The sequence below is a fragment of the Pleurodeles waltl genome, chromosome 5 (genome assembly GCF_031143425.1).
Source record: "Pleurodeles waltl isolate 20211129_DDA chromosome 5, aPleWal1.hap1.20221129, whole genome shotgun sequence".
NCBI classification, from domain to species: domain Eukaryota; kingdom Metazoa; phylum Chordata; class Amphibia; order Caudata; family Salamandridae; genus Pleurodeles; species Pleurodeles waltl.
Window position 1 is genome coordinate 48,486,641 of NC_090444.1, and position 15,176 is coordinate 48,501,816.

General features: G+C 43.6%; 1 protein-coding gene across 1 annotated transcript in view; it reads right to left on the reverse strand.

The window, feature by feature from the left end:
• Nucleotides 1-12,988: 12,988 nt before the first annotated feature.
• The window catches only part of LOC138297202 (uncharacterized), a 153,397-nt gene continuing 151,209 nt past the window's right edge, over nucleotides 12,989-15,176 (reverse strand). Inside the window, exon 12 of the mRNA XM_069236689.1 lies at nucleotides 12,989-14,599. Coding sequence (XP_069092790.1) covers nucleotides 14,559-14,599 — 41 coding nt within the window. The 3' untranslated portion in view covers nucleotides 12,989-14,558. The remainder of the gene's footprint in view (nucleotides 14,600-15,176) is intronic.

A 15,176-nucleotide genomic window follows, 5' to 3' on the forward strand; every position in this document is an offset into this window, starting at 1 on the left:
GGGAACTACAGTGCTTCAAAATAGTACCTCTAACATAGCCAAAAAGAGGAGAGTTAGGAATATGAAACAGCAAACAGCAGAACTGAGGTCCATGGGGTGAAATAACTCTTGCATCAGCATAAGACAAGATATGAAGAGAATGTTACAGATTTACCACATATTTCAAAATAAAATCAGCTAATTGTTGCAATTTTAGTAAGCAAAAATGGTAGAATAAAGTGTTTCTATAGCTATATATCTGTAATAGTAGGACTCTAATTCCACTTTGATGACTTCTGATTCAGAAAAACCTGGATTCTGTCCAGCAGTCAACAGGTCCAACTGTCTGTTTTCCACTTCTGCTCCTACAGAGCGCAGCAGCGACAGACAGTGCCCGGGGACGCAGCAGTGCTGCTGCCATGGAAACTGCAGGATGGGGTGCACAGAGACTGTTGAGGATACTGTATACCTAATGTGGGAATGATATCCTGAAGATTGAGGGCAAATGTTAAGATGGTATGATCACTATTAGACCTGACAATGTTAGAGCGGTCTCCCCCCACAGTTTTTGCCTTTTACCCCCTGTTTTCTTTTATCTTTTGGCTGGCTTTAGGGCTCTGAGCACTTTACTACTTCTGACTAGTGCTAAAATGCATGAGCTTCTCCCCTAAACATGGTAACATTGGTGTATCCACAACTGGCATATTTACTTTACTCGTAAGTACCTTGTAATGTGGTGTACCATATACCCAGGGCCTGTAAATGAAATGCTACTAGTGGGGGTGCAGCACTGATTGTGCCTCCAACTTAAGTAGCTCTGTAAACATATCTCAAGCCCTAAGGTAAACCGTAGTTGGCCCATAGAACAGGAGGATATGTAAGTAAAAGGCAGGACATGTACTTTTAAAATATACATGTCCCAAAGTAATTTTTCACAACTGTGAGGCCTACTCCTTTCATAGGCCAGCTTTGGGAATTCCTTAAAATACCTTTAAGCTGTAATTCCTGATCAGAAAGGAGTAGCTACATCAAGTTTCATATAATTGGAATGGTAATGAATAATCCTTCTTACTTGTAAAGTTGGATTTAACATTACTATTTTAGAAATGTCAATTTTAGAAAGTGGGGAATTCTCTGCTCTTACTGCTCTGTGTGCCTTGCAGCATGTCTCCGATACACGTCCAGGGTAGGTGACAGCTACACTTTGTACATTCCATCTAGGCAGCCACAAAGACATTAATGAGGGGTGTGTCAAAGGACTCATCTGCATTCATCTGCATTCTGATGGGCCTTCCTGGGCTTGAAGCGTGGAGGTGAGTTGACACTTGAGAGCCTGCTCGATGACAGCGAATCAACAGCCTGCACGGCCTGGCGATGACGGATTGTGTGGCTCAATGACAACACATTGCATTCAAATCTACAAAGCTTGACACTCTTTGGGACCCAACTGCTTGGAAAATATCTTTGCATCACTCCATCGCGGTCAGCCTGAACTTTGGATCTGCAACAGTCTCTCGCCACCTCATGTAACCTTTTGACCTCAAGTGACTTCTAAACACCATTTTTAGTTTATTCTTTAAAAATTCATATCTCAACATCTCCTGAGTAGGCTTTTTTCATTTTGCTCAGATAAATATTCTCTATTTTTTTAAACCTGTGTAAAGTCTTTTTGTGGTGTTCTCTTTGTATTACTATGCATGTGTGTTGCACAAATACTTTACACTTTGCCTCTTAAGTTAAGTCTGCCTGTTCTGTGCCAAAGAACCAGAGGGTGAGCACAAGTTAATTTAAATTATGTATCTGACTTACCCTGACTAAAGTGGTGGGTCCTGCTTGTACAGGGTTAATACTCTGACAACTAGAAACACCCACTTGTAACAATCACTGTATACGTTTTAACAGCCAAGTAGCTGTATTGAAAACTCTGAATGTCACCAAGTTACAGTATGGTAGCTGTGCAGGGGCTGCTGTGCCTCTATAGTGTCAACTATCTTTCAGTGAGTTCAATTAGCTTACTGTGAGTAATATGCTCCTGCTGTCAGTGGGAGTCGAAGTTACGTATCAGTAGTTGCTGTAATGGTACTGCTGTGTTTTTATACTTTGTGTGTTTTGTCTGTCAGCTCTGTACTTGCTGTAACCTTGTTTGCTGCTGGCTGTATTTTAAACTGTGCTTCAGAGTTGTTTTACACTGTGGGTCATATTTACCTTCTTTAGCTCCACGGTCTCCCTACTTGGGTCCTCAGAATGCCCACAGGCATTTATGGCTGCTACCCAGGCTCTCAGCGTCTTTTGTTGCTTCTCTTTCTTGGTGAGGCCTCTAACTTGGACTTTGAGGCATTTGCAAATTGACTTAAGTTCCTTCTCTGTATAGGTTTCCAACCTATCCTCCTCAAAAACCAAATCCAGAGATGTAACTAATGATGCTCTTGACTGAGACATGATGTAGTAAGAAATTCAACTTGAACTCAAGACCAAAAATAGATCGAAGGAAAAATCCAAGACCAAAAACCTGTATGTGGTGTGTAGTGGTCTGTGATACTGTAGTAGTGTACACCAATCAGTAGGTCAAGTGCAATTGCAAGTTCTGCCCTCAATGCTGACAACCAATGTTAGTAATGGGGTACCTAGTTGGCAGTCGGTTTGTACCCTGTCCAAATAGGAACCCTCATTCTAGTCAGGATAAGGGAGATACCCAGCTCAGATAACCCCTGCTCACCCCCTTGGTAGCTTGGCATGAGAAGTCAGGTTTATCTCAGAAGCAATGTGTAAAGCATTTTACATATAACACACAGTAACAGAGTGAAAACACTACAAAAGAACACCAGTTTTAGAAAAATAAGCAATATTTATCTATGTCAAGCAAGACTAAAATGAGAAAAATCCAACATACAGTAATTATGATATGAATTTTGCAAGAATTAACTTAAAAATACAGTTCCTTGAAATTGGTAGCTCAGTCTGGGGCTATCACAGCATCGTGAACAACAAATCCAACAGGTCAGGCCAGCCGCAGTGTCGCAGGCCAGCTACGGAATCGGGAAGACCCACGAATAGTACTTTGGAAATGTAGGGAGTCGTAATCCTTGCGATGAGATCCGGGGTGCAGTGTCGCTGGCATCGCAGGCGTCAGTTCCGGAGGTCATTGCAGGGGTCATCAGGCCCTTGAAGTCACATGTGTAACAGATCAAACTCCGGGCGTATGACGAAGTCAGGAGTGCTGGCATTGATGGCGTTGGTGCTGCGGTGCGAAGCGAGATGGTGCAACATGCAGTGTCCACAAGTGATGGTGCAGGCAGCGGCTTGGTGACGCCGTCGGTGAGACCAGGGCTGCGGTGTGAAGAGGGGCGGTGCAGCATGCTGTGTCTCAAGGTCACGTGCAGGCAGTGGCGGCATTGTTGCTGAAGCGATGTTGTCGGTAGGCCTAAGGCGTCAGTGTGGCACGCAGTGGGCTCTGTGCGGCACCCACGGGTCTCGGTGCAGACAGGGGCAGCTGTTGATGACACTGGAGTCGATGGTGCAGGCGTTGGTGCACCGGGGCTGTGGTGTGGGACGGGATGCCAGTGTCAGCGTGGAGTGGCGTCATCGGGAATGCCGAGGCTACTGCCCTGATACTCCTCAACCTCTCAGCAGCCTTCGACACTGTGCCCCACTAAATCTGTATCAAAATGCTTCATCAAATTTGAATCTAAGGGGACGCCCTAAAATGGAATGCATCCTTTCTCATAAAAAATGCACAGAGGATCGGCCTTCCACCATTCACCTTGGAGCACAAGAACATCATCTGTGGCTTCCTACAAGCCCTACTCTGTTCAGCACCTACATGACACCACTAATCAACATAGTCAGAAAGCAAAGACTGAACACCATCTCTTCTGCAGACGACACCCAGCTCATCCTCTTTCAATCCAAAGACCTTTTTACCATGAGGGCCAACTTCCACTGGTGCATGACCAGCATCAACAACTGGATGCAAAACAACTGCATCAAGCTTGACACAGATAAGACTGAAGCATTGATCTCAGGAACAACACCTCCACGTGGAACGACTTTGGTGGCCTGCTGACTAGGACCTTCTCTTACTCCCACAGACCATACCCAGAACCTCAGCATCATTCTGGACAGAAAACTCACCATGAAGAACCAGATCAAAGCAGTCTCCTCTACCTGCTTTCTCACGCTGTGCATGCTCCAAAAAATCTTCTAATGTCTTCCAGTCATCGCCAGATGCACCATCACTCAAGCCCTTGTCCCCAGCCACATGGACTACTGCAGCACACTATATGCAGGAATTACTAGACACTTCCTGAAGAGACTGAAAAACTAAGCAGCCAGACTCATCCTCCCAGATGGACCCACATCAGCCCTCACATGAGGAACCTCCACTGGTTTCCTGTTCACAAAAGATGCCAATTAAAAATTCTCACTCACACATACAAAGCTGTCCACAACCAAGGACCTGCATACACCAACCACTGTCTAAGCTTCCACCAACCCTCCAAACTCCTGCAATACATCTCCCGCTCCCTTGCTCACACCCCACTCAGCTGCAGAATCAACAGAAAAAGGTTGTTCCTTCTTCTACCTTGCTGCGACAACCTGGAACAACATCCCCCTCCATCTTTGGACTTCACCCTCTCTTCAGGAATTCAGAAGGAGACTGAATACCTGTCTCTTCAACTTATACCACCCGCTCAGCTTGGAACTCAGCACCTGGATACCCTTGCGTTTGATTAACTGCACTTTATAAATCCTGTTTGATTGATAGTTTGATAAATATAGGCATAAACCTGGTCTAGAATATGATAGGTGTTGTGTCATGCTTTCAACACCAAAAACAAGAGATGATGGATGGAATGCGGAACAAATCAAATATTCCTCCCTAGTTACAGATCTGGATTTAATCCATCAGTTTTTTTGCATGCCATGCCATTCCAATTTGGACCAAGCCACATCCAAATCAGTCGACCCAGTTCTGCATTGGAATAGTCTAGCCCAGACTGCCAGTCTATGTTATCCTTGGACCAGAAACAAGTATCCTGGGACCGATTTCGGGGTATTACCCCTCATCAGCCAGGCTAGCTTGAATCTGGAGGCATAGCAAGCATGGGACCGCCATCTTGGCATATTGCTCCCACTTAGGGTGACAAATGCAAAAACATCAGATGATGGACGGAATGTGGAATAAATCAAACATTTACCTACAGTCACAGGTCTGGGTTTAATTAATCCGTTTTTTGCTCACCATGCAATTCCAGTTTGGATCCAGCAATATGCAAATCAGTCCTAACTCTGCTCCCCATGGAAACAGTCCAGCCCAAACTGCCAGATCAGGTCCTCCTTGGAACAGTAACAAGCATACTGGGACCAGTTTCAGGGTATCACCCCTCATCAGTGGGCCTAGCTTTAATATGGTGGCATAGCGAGCACAGGACCCACGTCTGGGCATACCCTTCCCACTTAGGGCAAGACATGCAAAATAAAAAGATGATGGACGGAATGCGTAACAAATCAAACATTCACCCTCAGTCACAGATCTGGATTTAATCCATCCGTTTTTTTGCTTGCCATACCATTCTAGTTTGAACCCAGCCATATACAAATCAGTCTTGACCCTGCTCCCCATGGGAACAGTCCAGCCCAAACTGCCAGGCCAGATCCTCCTTGGACCAGAAACGAGCACTGTGGGACCACTTTCATGGTATCACTCCTCATCAGTCAGGCTAGATTGAATCTGGCGGCATAGCGAGCACAAGAGGCACCTCTGGGCATACCCTTCTGTAGGAGGCTGGCCTGGCTTATAGTGGGTACCTGATGGTACTTACACCTTGTGCCAGGTCCAGTTATCCCTTATTAGTAGATTAGTAGTGTTCTAGCAGCTTAGGCTGATAGAGGTAGCTATAGCAGAGCAGCTTAGGCTGAACTAGGAGACAAGCAAAGCTCCTACTATACCACTTATATCATATAGCACTATATCATAAGAAACACAATACCCAGAGTTACTAAAATAAAGGTACTTTATTTTAGTGAAAATGTGCCAAAAATATCTCAGAGGATATATTCCCTTAGGAGGTGAGTAAAATACACAAAATATACACACAAACCAAAATCAGGTAAGTAAACAGTTAGAAAAGAAGTGCAAACATGTGTAGAACACAATAGGATGCAATAGGCCTTGGGGCAACACAAACCATATACTCTAAAAGTGGAATGCGAACCATGAATGGACCCCAGGCCTAGTGTAGTGTGTAGAGAGTGGCTTGGAGTGTAAGAAAACACTAAGGGTGTTCAAGATACCCCACTCCAAGACCCTGAAAAGTAGGAGTAAAGTTACCCTACTTCCCAAGAAACACACTAAAGTTGTGATAGGAGATTCTGCAAAGGCAACAACTGACTGCAAGGCACTGAAGACGTATTCCTGGACCTGAGGACCTGCAAAGGAAGGGGACCAAGTCCAAGAGTCACGCAAGTATACAGGGAGCCCACTAATCCCCAGATGAAGATGAAAAAGGGCTGCCTCCGGGTGGAAGAAGCTGAAGATTCTGCAACTATGGAAAATGCCAGGAACTTCTCCTTTGCACAGAAGATGTCCCACGGCATGCTGGAGGATGCAGAGTTGTTTCCACGCAGAAAGACCACAAACAAGCCTTGCTAGCTGCAAAGGTCATAATTAAAGAAAATGGGTGCTGTCTGGGAGGTCGCCCCTTGGAGGAGGAGACAAAGGGGGCGCTCAGCAGCACAGAGAGCCCATGCAGAAGCAGGCAGCACCCGCAGAAGCACTTAAACAGGCGTTCAAGAAATCTGAGCATGGTGGCTGTCTCAACACTTCAAAGGAGGGTCCCACGAAGCCGGTGTTCAACTCAGCGAGTTGAGCAATGCAGGGTGGAATGCTGGGGGCCTGGGCTGTGCTGTGCATGAAGGAATCCCTGCAAAAGTGCACAGAAGCCCTAGCAGCTGCAGATCACGCAGTACACAGGATTACTGGCTGGTGTGGGGAGGCAAGGAATTACCTCCACCAAATTTGGACAGAAGGACCACTTGGATCCATCTCCTGTGTTCCAGGGACCACGCTCGTCAAGATGAGAGGGGACCCACAGGACCAGTGATGCAGAAGTTTGGTGCCTGCGTTAGCAGGGGGAAGATTCTGTCAACCCACGGGAGATTTCTTCTTGACTTCCAGTGCAGGGTGAAGGCAGACAGCCCTCGGAGCATGCACCACCAGGAAACAGTTGAGAAAGCCGGCAGGATTAGGCGCTACTATGTTGCTGGTAGTCTTTTTGCTACTTTGTAACCATCCTGGAGCTGTCAGTGGTCGATCCTTGGCAGAAGTCGAAGAGGGAGATGCAGGGGAACTCTGGTGAGCTCTTGCATTTGTTATCTGAAGAGAAACCCACAGGAGAAACGCTAAATAGCCCTCAGAGGAGGATTGGCCACTTAACCAGGTAAGCACCTATCAGGAGGGGTCTCTGACGTCACCTGCTGGCACTGGCCACTCAGAGGCCTCCACTGTGCCCTCACACCTCTGCATTCAAGATGGGAGAGTTCTGGGACACACCTGAGGAGCTCTGGACACCAACGCTGGGGTGGTGATGGACAGGGGAGTGGTCACTCCCCTTTCCTTTGTCCAGTTTCGCTCCAGAGCAGGGCTGGGGGATCCCTGAACCGGTGTAGACTGGTTTATGCAACGAGGGCACCATCTGTGCCCTTCAAAGCATTCCCAGAGGCCAGGAGAGGCTACTCCTCTCAGGCCCTTAACACCTATTTCCAAAGGGAGAGGGTGTAACACTGTTGCTGCAGAGAAGACCAGAGAGAGCAAGTCTGGCAGTACCCGGGGTCCATGCTGGAGCCCCGGGATGCATGGGATTGGCACCCCAATACCAGATTTGGCTTGGGGGGACAATTCCATGATCTTAGACATTTTACATGGCCATGTTCGGAGTTACCATTGTGAAGCTACATATAGGTATTGACCTATATGTAGTGCACACGTGTAATGGTGTCCCCACACTCACAAAGTCCAGGGAAATTACCCTGAACAATGTGGGAGCACCTTGGCTAGTGCCAGGGTGTTCTCACACTTAGTAACTTTGCACCTAACCTTCAGCAAGTGAGGGTTAGACACATAGGTGACTTATAAGTTACTTAAGTGCAGTGTGAAATGGCTGTGAAATAACGTGGACGTTATTTCACTCAGGCTGTAGTGGCAATCCTGTGTAAGATTGTCTGAGCTCCCTATGGGTGGCAAAAGAAATGCTGTAGCCCATAGGGATCTCTTGGAACCCCAATACCCTGGGTACCTAGGTACCATATACTAGGGAATTATAAGGGTGTTCCAGTGTGCCAATCAGAACTGGTGAAAATAGTCACTAGCCTGTAGTGACAATTTTAAAAGCAGCGAGAGCATAAACACTGAGGTTCTGGTTAGCAGAGACTCAGTGATACAGTTAGGCACCACACAGGGAACACATATAGGCCAAAACTATGAGCACTAGGGTCCTGGCCAGCAGGATCCCAGTGACACAGGCAAAAACAAACTGACATACAAGTAAACATGGGGGTAACATGCCAGGCAAGATGGTACTTTCCTACACCACCCACTCTTACAACAATTACGGCCCAGCTAACATATGACAACACAAATAGAGAGGTGGGTTACTCTGCCCCTCTCAATTGCTTTTCAGAATTGGCATTATCCAATAATATTATACTATTTTTATCCCTCTTGACAAAAACATATTTTATAAACTCCAATGATGTTGTTACTGATCTGGGCTGGTGGATAGCCTTGAGTACACTGGGATAGAGTATCCTTTGCATCAAACATAATGATCCGTCTTCCCAATATAGATGCAGGCAAACCATAGGTTTGGCTATGGCAGTAAATACATAGAGCCATTTTTTTATTGTCCATCACCACAAGGTAAACTCTGGCGGTGAGTGATGGTAAATCACTAATAATGCCCCTGTCCCAACATGAAATGCCTCCCATGTTGAGGTGAGCATTACAGATTTTTTGTTTCAAAAAGAAAAACCAGTATCAGGATATTCACAGCTACTGGGCAATCTTGCTTACACACCAAACCAGGCATTCAACTGTGATACTCGTATTGCAGTCAAGACACCGAGTGGTAATGGCCTGCTTTATAGACCGCTCATAAAGTATGAAGGCTGTGAACCATACATTAAGGTTAAATCCTCCACTCTACATCATGGCCCAATCCGCACTTACCTCAACAACGTCTCTGAAAATATCATGTATTATACTGCTACGTTAGACTTGAAGAAACAATTTATCTGTGGTTCTCATTCGTTGACATCATTCACTTAGTATATTTAGTATAGTTTATTTTATTTTAGCATTGGTAATGCATTCATTGATTATTCTTTCATTGTATGTGAATGTATTTTTTAATTGCTGACTCACTGAGTTTGTAAGGGAGTAGAATGAAAAGTTTTTTTAAATTATATTTTACATTTGTTTAGTAATAGTTCATTTTTTATTTTAATTTGTTAAGTTAATGATTAATCATGTTAAAAATGTAATAGACAATGGTCAAAAAGGGTATTATTTTAACTAATAATTCATTGATGGTATTCTTTTCTTTAAATATTCTGTACTATATATTTTTTCTAGTATTATTTGTATTTGTTTTTGTGGGTGCTGAGTTTGTGGAGTAGTAGTGTGGATAGTGCTTTAAATATAAACATATTTTAATTTTTTTAATTGTTGAATATATTTTAATAATATGTTGTTCATAATCTTTGTTTTTAATGTTGTAATGGTGATTTATAATTATTCACAGGTTTTATAGTATTTAAAATATACATTTTAATAGATTGTTGCTATTTATGTTTATTATTTAATCAACATTTTTTGTTTTTTTTGTTTTGGAGTGAGAATAGTAAATCTGACTACTGTAATGGGAATAGTACATCTGACCTTTCCAAAGGCCAACACTTTCTCTTTATTTGCTCAGATTGGAGTGGGAATAGTAAATGTAACATTTCCAAATGCCAACACGTTCCTTTGTCTTGCTAAATTTGGAGTGGTAATAGTCAATTTGACCCCTTCAAAGTCCAAAACTTACCCCAGTAGTGTAACATTAGGCCCTGCAGCCCCCATTGTGTCGGGAGGCAAGTTCCATGGGGCCCGCACTGCAGTCACACATCACACACAGGCCTCCAATGTGCACTGGAGGGGGGTGCCCTGCATGTGCTTTCCAGGGGGGGCCCTCAAGTTTCTTTATGCCACTGACTTACCATACTGTTGCTCAGGTTGTACTGGGAACAGTAAATATGACCCCTTTGAAACTCCCACACTAAGGGGGTCATTACGATCTGCCAGGCGGTAACCGCACTCACACGGCCCCCATTATGACATTCCCGCCGGCCCAGCGGGGATGAGGCCGCAACATAGCAGCCGGCTCGTAATGGAGCCGGCGGTGTTGCGGCCGTACGACGGGTGCAGTTGCACCCGTCGCGCTTTTCACTGTCTGCTATGCAGACAGTGAAAAGCTGGCCGGGGCCCTGTTAGTGGGCCCCTGCACTGCCCATGCCAGTGGCATGGGCAGTGCAGGGGCCCCAGGGGCCCCAGGACACCCCTTACCGCCAGCCTATTCCTGGCGGTGCAAACCGCCAGAAACAGGCTGGCGGTAGGGGTGTCATAATCCACAGGGCAGCGCTGCTTGCAACGCTGCCCTGGCGGATTATCAATGCCAGGGCTGGCGGGAAACCGCCGGCCCCGGCAGTGCAACCGCGGCGCTTCCGCTGCGGTCGTAATAGGGCTGGAAGCACCTCCAGCCTGTTGGCGGTGCTTCCGTCCTTTTAGCCCTGGCGGTCACGGACCGCCAGGGTCAAAATGACCCCCTAAATCCCATTATATCCTATGGAATTTAGATTTTGGCAGACAAGCCTGCTGAGCTCCAAATCAGGCTCTTTGTCTGCTATTGCTTAATTTAGAGGGAGAATAGTGAACCTGACCCCTCAAAAGTGTATATTTAAATATTTATTTTATTTCGTAATATATATTTGTGCAATTTAATTTGAAAATACATTTTGGTGTTAATTTGATTCTTTGTTCTATACTTTAATTTTTTGGGGTGATTGTTTTATTACATTAATAATTCAGTGTATATGTTTATTTGATATAATATTAACAGATAGTATTTTAATTATTCGTAATAAATATAAGAATTGTATATTTTATCTTATAATTCATGTTTATTTAGTGATTATATTTATTTTCATATTATGATAATGCTTTTAAAATATACATTGTTATTTTCTGTTTTAAGTTATTAAATGTAATATACTTCCCTAATAATTGTTATATTGGTCCAGTATATTTTTTTAATAGTTCTTTTAATACTTTACCTAAAAATATATGAAGCTGATATTTGTGTCCCTCTAATATTTGGCAATATTTAGAATTGCAATACATCTGTCCCCAATATTATGTTACAGAAGCATCAACGTATTAGCATGGTGTTCAAAATGCAAACAATAAACATTGTGCACATTAAAAGCCCTTGTTGATTAGGAATGGAACCACATTGCAAAACTAGAAGGTCACTCATACCTACTCAACCAACTCGACTTTTTTGTCTAGCGCTCTAAATCACCATACTCTTGCAAGACCATGGGCCTGCAACCCCAAGCAAGGAGAAGTAAACTTTTTGTGACATCCAGGGATCCTCACAAACTATTTTGCATTTTAGGCACCATTCTGAGGTTCTGACTGCTTGCTGATTGATATTGATTAATCTTGCTCAAGAAACACAATTTGCTGAGAAACAAAAGAAATTGCTGGATCTGGAGATAACATGGCTCAGTTAGGTGAGGAAGACATGTCAGGAATATCTGCAGCACTTGCCCATAAGGGATTTTACTATCCTTAGGTGACTCTCCAGAGATGCAGCATGGCATGTACAAAGTGTGTGCTCCCAGGGAGAAAAACACTCAACACATGTAGAGTTGTGTGCAAACTCTGCAAGGTTAAACTAAGCTGGGGACTAGAGTACGCTCTAGGGGATGGATTTTCATCTTCAGTACATTTGAATGCAAAGTATTATAAGGAGTTTATGAGATGGCAAAGGGAGAAACCTCAAGTGCAGGCACATGAAATTGCCATTCTGAAAATCCAGCAAGAGGAGTCTTTGCTTTCTATTGCATGGAGTGCAAGATGCTTGGTGTGGGGAACAGAACTATCCAAGAGCGGCAATATGCCTCTACGAAAGTAAAAACAAGCCACCAAGAGCTCCCTAAAAACATTCTTTTGAGAAATACCTACAAAACACAAGGTAATATCTTCTTCAAGCTCATAGGTTGGTTGGACCAGGGCCAGTGTGTTGTCTAGTGTCTGGGGTCAACCCCTGCAGAGCATCCGCAAAGACCATGAGTAGCAGCAAGGGTTGTGAACCCCTGGCTGTAGCAGCTACACAAAGGATAATGGCTGTTTATGGGTTTCTTCTGTCTGCTAGGCTGGAGACAAAAGCTCTTAAGTATTGTGGAATGCACTACCAGCATTGGGGCAGATGGTAAAAAAACACATTTAAGAAATTGGAGAAAAGTTACAGATGATAAAATAGAAAACCAAGTGGAAGAGGGGAAGAAAGAAAGATAGGTTAATAGAAGATTGGAAGGATGGGTGAAAGAAAAATAGGAATCATGAGAAGTGGGAAGGATAAGTGAAGGGTATGAAAAGATGGTTGGGCAAAAGACTCAATTAATGGGTAGATGGATTTATTGATGGATGGCTAAGTCAAAGAATGGATGGATGGACAGATGGATGCATGCATATACAATGGATCCGTGAACAGATGGTGTGATACAATGCCCCATGCGCTGATGGAAGGGTAAACAATTGAATGATGGATGAAAGAATGAATAGATGGCAGAATAGAAAGGTCAAATTGAGGATCAGCTGGACAACAAAAAGGTGAAAGGATGAATGAATAGATGCTTGGATAGTAATGGGAGTTGTCCTAGGGAAAGGCAGGTTCACTTGCATGGGGCCATCTGTGCTCTGGTTCAAAGTGGGGTGTCGGGTTATTTTAATGTTTTGGATACTACCTTGTGCAGCAAGCATGCAATGGCCTAATCCCTTGCACAAGCAAGGACCATAATCCACATCCCCCACCATGTTTTAACTCTTACTAGGCTGTGTTGTGAATAGTTGTTTGAGTATGTCAGGTGACATTAGATATGGTGTCAGTTGTGAACATTGCAGGATTGATTACAATAACTGGTGAATTTCAGTGGTTTTGTGCATATGTGATAAACACTGGTATTTATTAAAGAGTTACCCAACAACAGGAAATCAGATCCTCAAGAGACCATTGAGCACATGTAAGAGAGTCAGGTCATTTAGAAATCGGTTAGTTAAACATGATATCAGAGATGAGGCAGAGACGTGGCTGAAGCCTGAGAACAGATTTACTAAACGTAACAGGTACAAGGCATGTAGGCACCGGGAGAATGCTACCTCCATAAGGACTCCTTTTGGAGAGGATATCAGAACCAAAACCAATTTAGCATCTGCTAGGCTGCAGATTCTGCGCCATTGCAGTCAGAGGACAGGAATGCTCCAAATCTTGAGATATAGTGCATTTCTGCCCTTTCACATAGCATGACACAGCAGGTTGTATTGTTTGCTTTGCATTAAAAATGGTTAAATCTGCCCCCAAATGAGTTCGCGATGAGCTATTGGGCAGATCACAAAACAATTTTGACTGGCGCTGTCACATTTTCTTGCTTTTAGCTAAGGTACTGCATGTAGTAAACACCCCTGCCACACCATGACAAAAACAGATTTTTGAAGGTGGGAATGTGTGATAAGAAATATGGATGTATGTTTTTTCTGTTGCATTTTGTTGTGGTGATGATTTGTGGTGATGTTTTTTGCTCTGTTATGTATTTGCAATGCATTAATACCTTGTGTTGCTGGGTTACATTGTGGTTGTTCTGTAGAATTCTGTTATGTTGTATTATTTGGTTTTGTATTTTTAAATTGTGTTTCCACGTAAAAGTAGCACATTGCCTTAAAGTTCCTTTGACAAACAGCTATTCATTTACAAGGAAGTAAAATATGACTATTGCAATTCTACAACTAGAAAACATTTTAAGTGCTCATGTTAAATCATACAGTCCATTATGTTGTTTTCTGAATATGGGGACAGCATTTGGTTTTGAAAAGAAAGCATTCAAACACACAACACTTCTGTTAAGGAATTGTGTTTTTAGTGACTTAGTCTAGAGTTTACACCTTCAGACACTTAGATGTGATGTTTAAAGGAATTACACTGTAAACAGCTACTGGGCATAGCCAGTGCTCAGCCTCCATTAGCTGGGGATGAAAGAAAGCTTTAGCAAAATTACAGGACACATAAAAAATACAATGAGCAATATGCTCCATCGCTCTATCCTATGTGTACAGTCTCTGCAGAGGTGCCCTTTTCCACATGTCACTGGTAAAGCAGATTCAACACACACCACACTCATCACTATATTGTTTTATCGATATGATTGTGAACCATGTGTCGCCGTTGCCCATCCGAAGTGTCCTTTTCACACATATCTAGGCATCAGTCTTTGTTCTCTTTGTCTTTCCCAGGGATCGGAAGCTCTACAAACAAAAAGAGAACAGACTTAGATCCCTCACTGATATCCAACTGACAGCACAATACCACACAGGGTGTTACAACATCCACAGCATCCTAAAGTGAGACAAATTAACTCTGGAAGCATGTAAAGCTGTACAGTGTACAAAACATACACTTATAATGTAAGGACCGTGGAATGCCCTTAGTATATACTACACAGAAGGGGTGTTAGACTGTAAGCTTAAAACTCTGCAACTTCAGGGCATGAGTTCAACATTTGCTATAATTATACAGCATGAGGTGGGATGGGACAGCATAAACTGCAGGAGACACAGCCTCGCCCATAAACTCTACACAAAGGTTCAATCTTCACAAAAAGAATGTCCGGACTTTAGCATCAAAGCTTAGCAGAAACCGTGCAAAGTACTGCACCAGCAAGAAGAGGACTGTGGTGTGTGGGAACCACCACTCCATACACTATGAAAAAACATGTACCACAAACTAAGGCTAGCTTTGAAGATGAGGTTACAAATTTAGATGTGTAGCTCGGTGTGTTTTCATGAATCAGTACCATAGTGTGCTGCCATGAGTTGTCTTTGC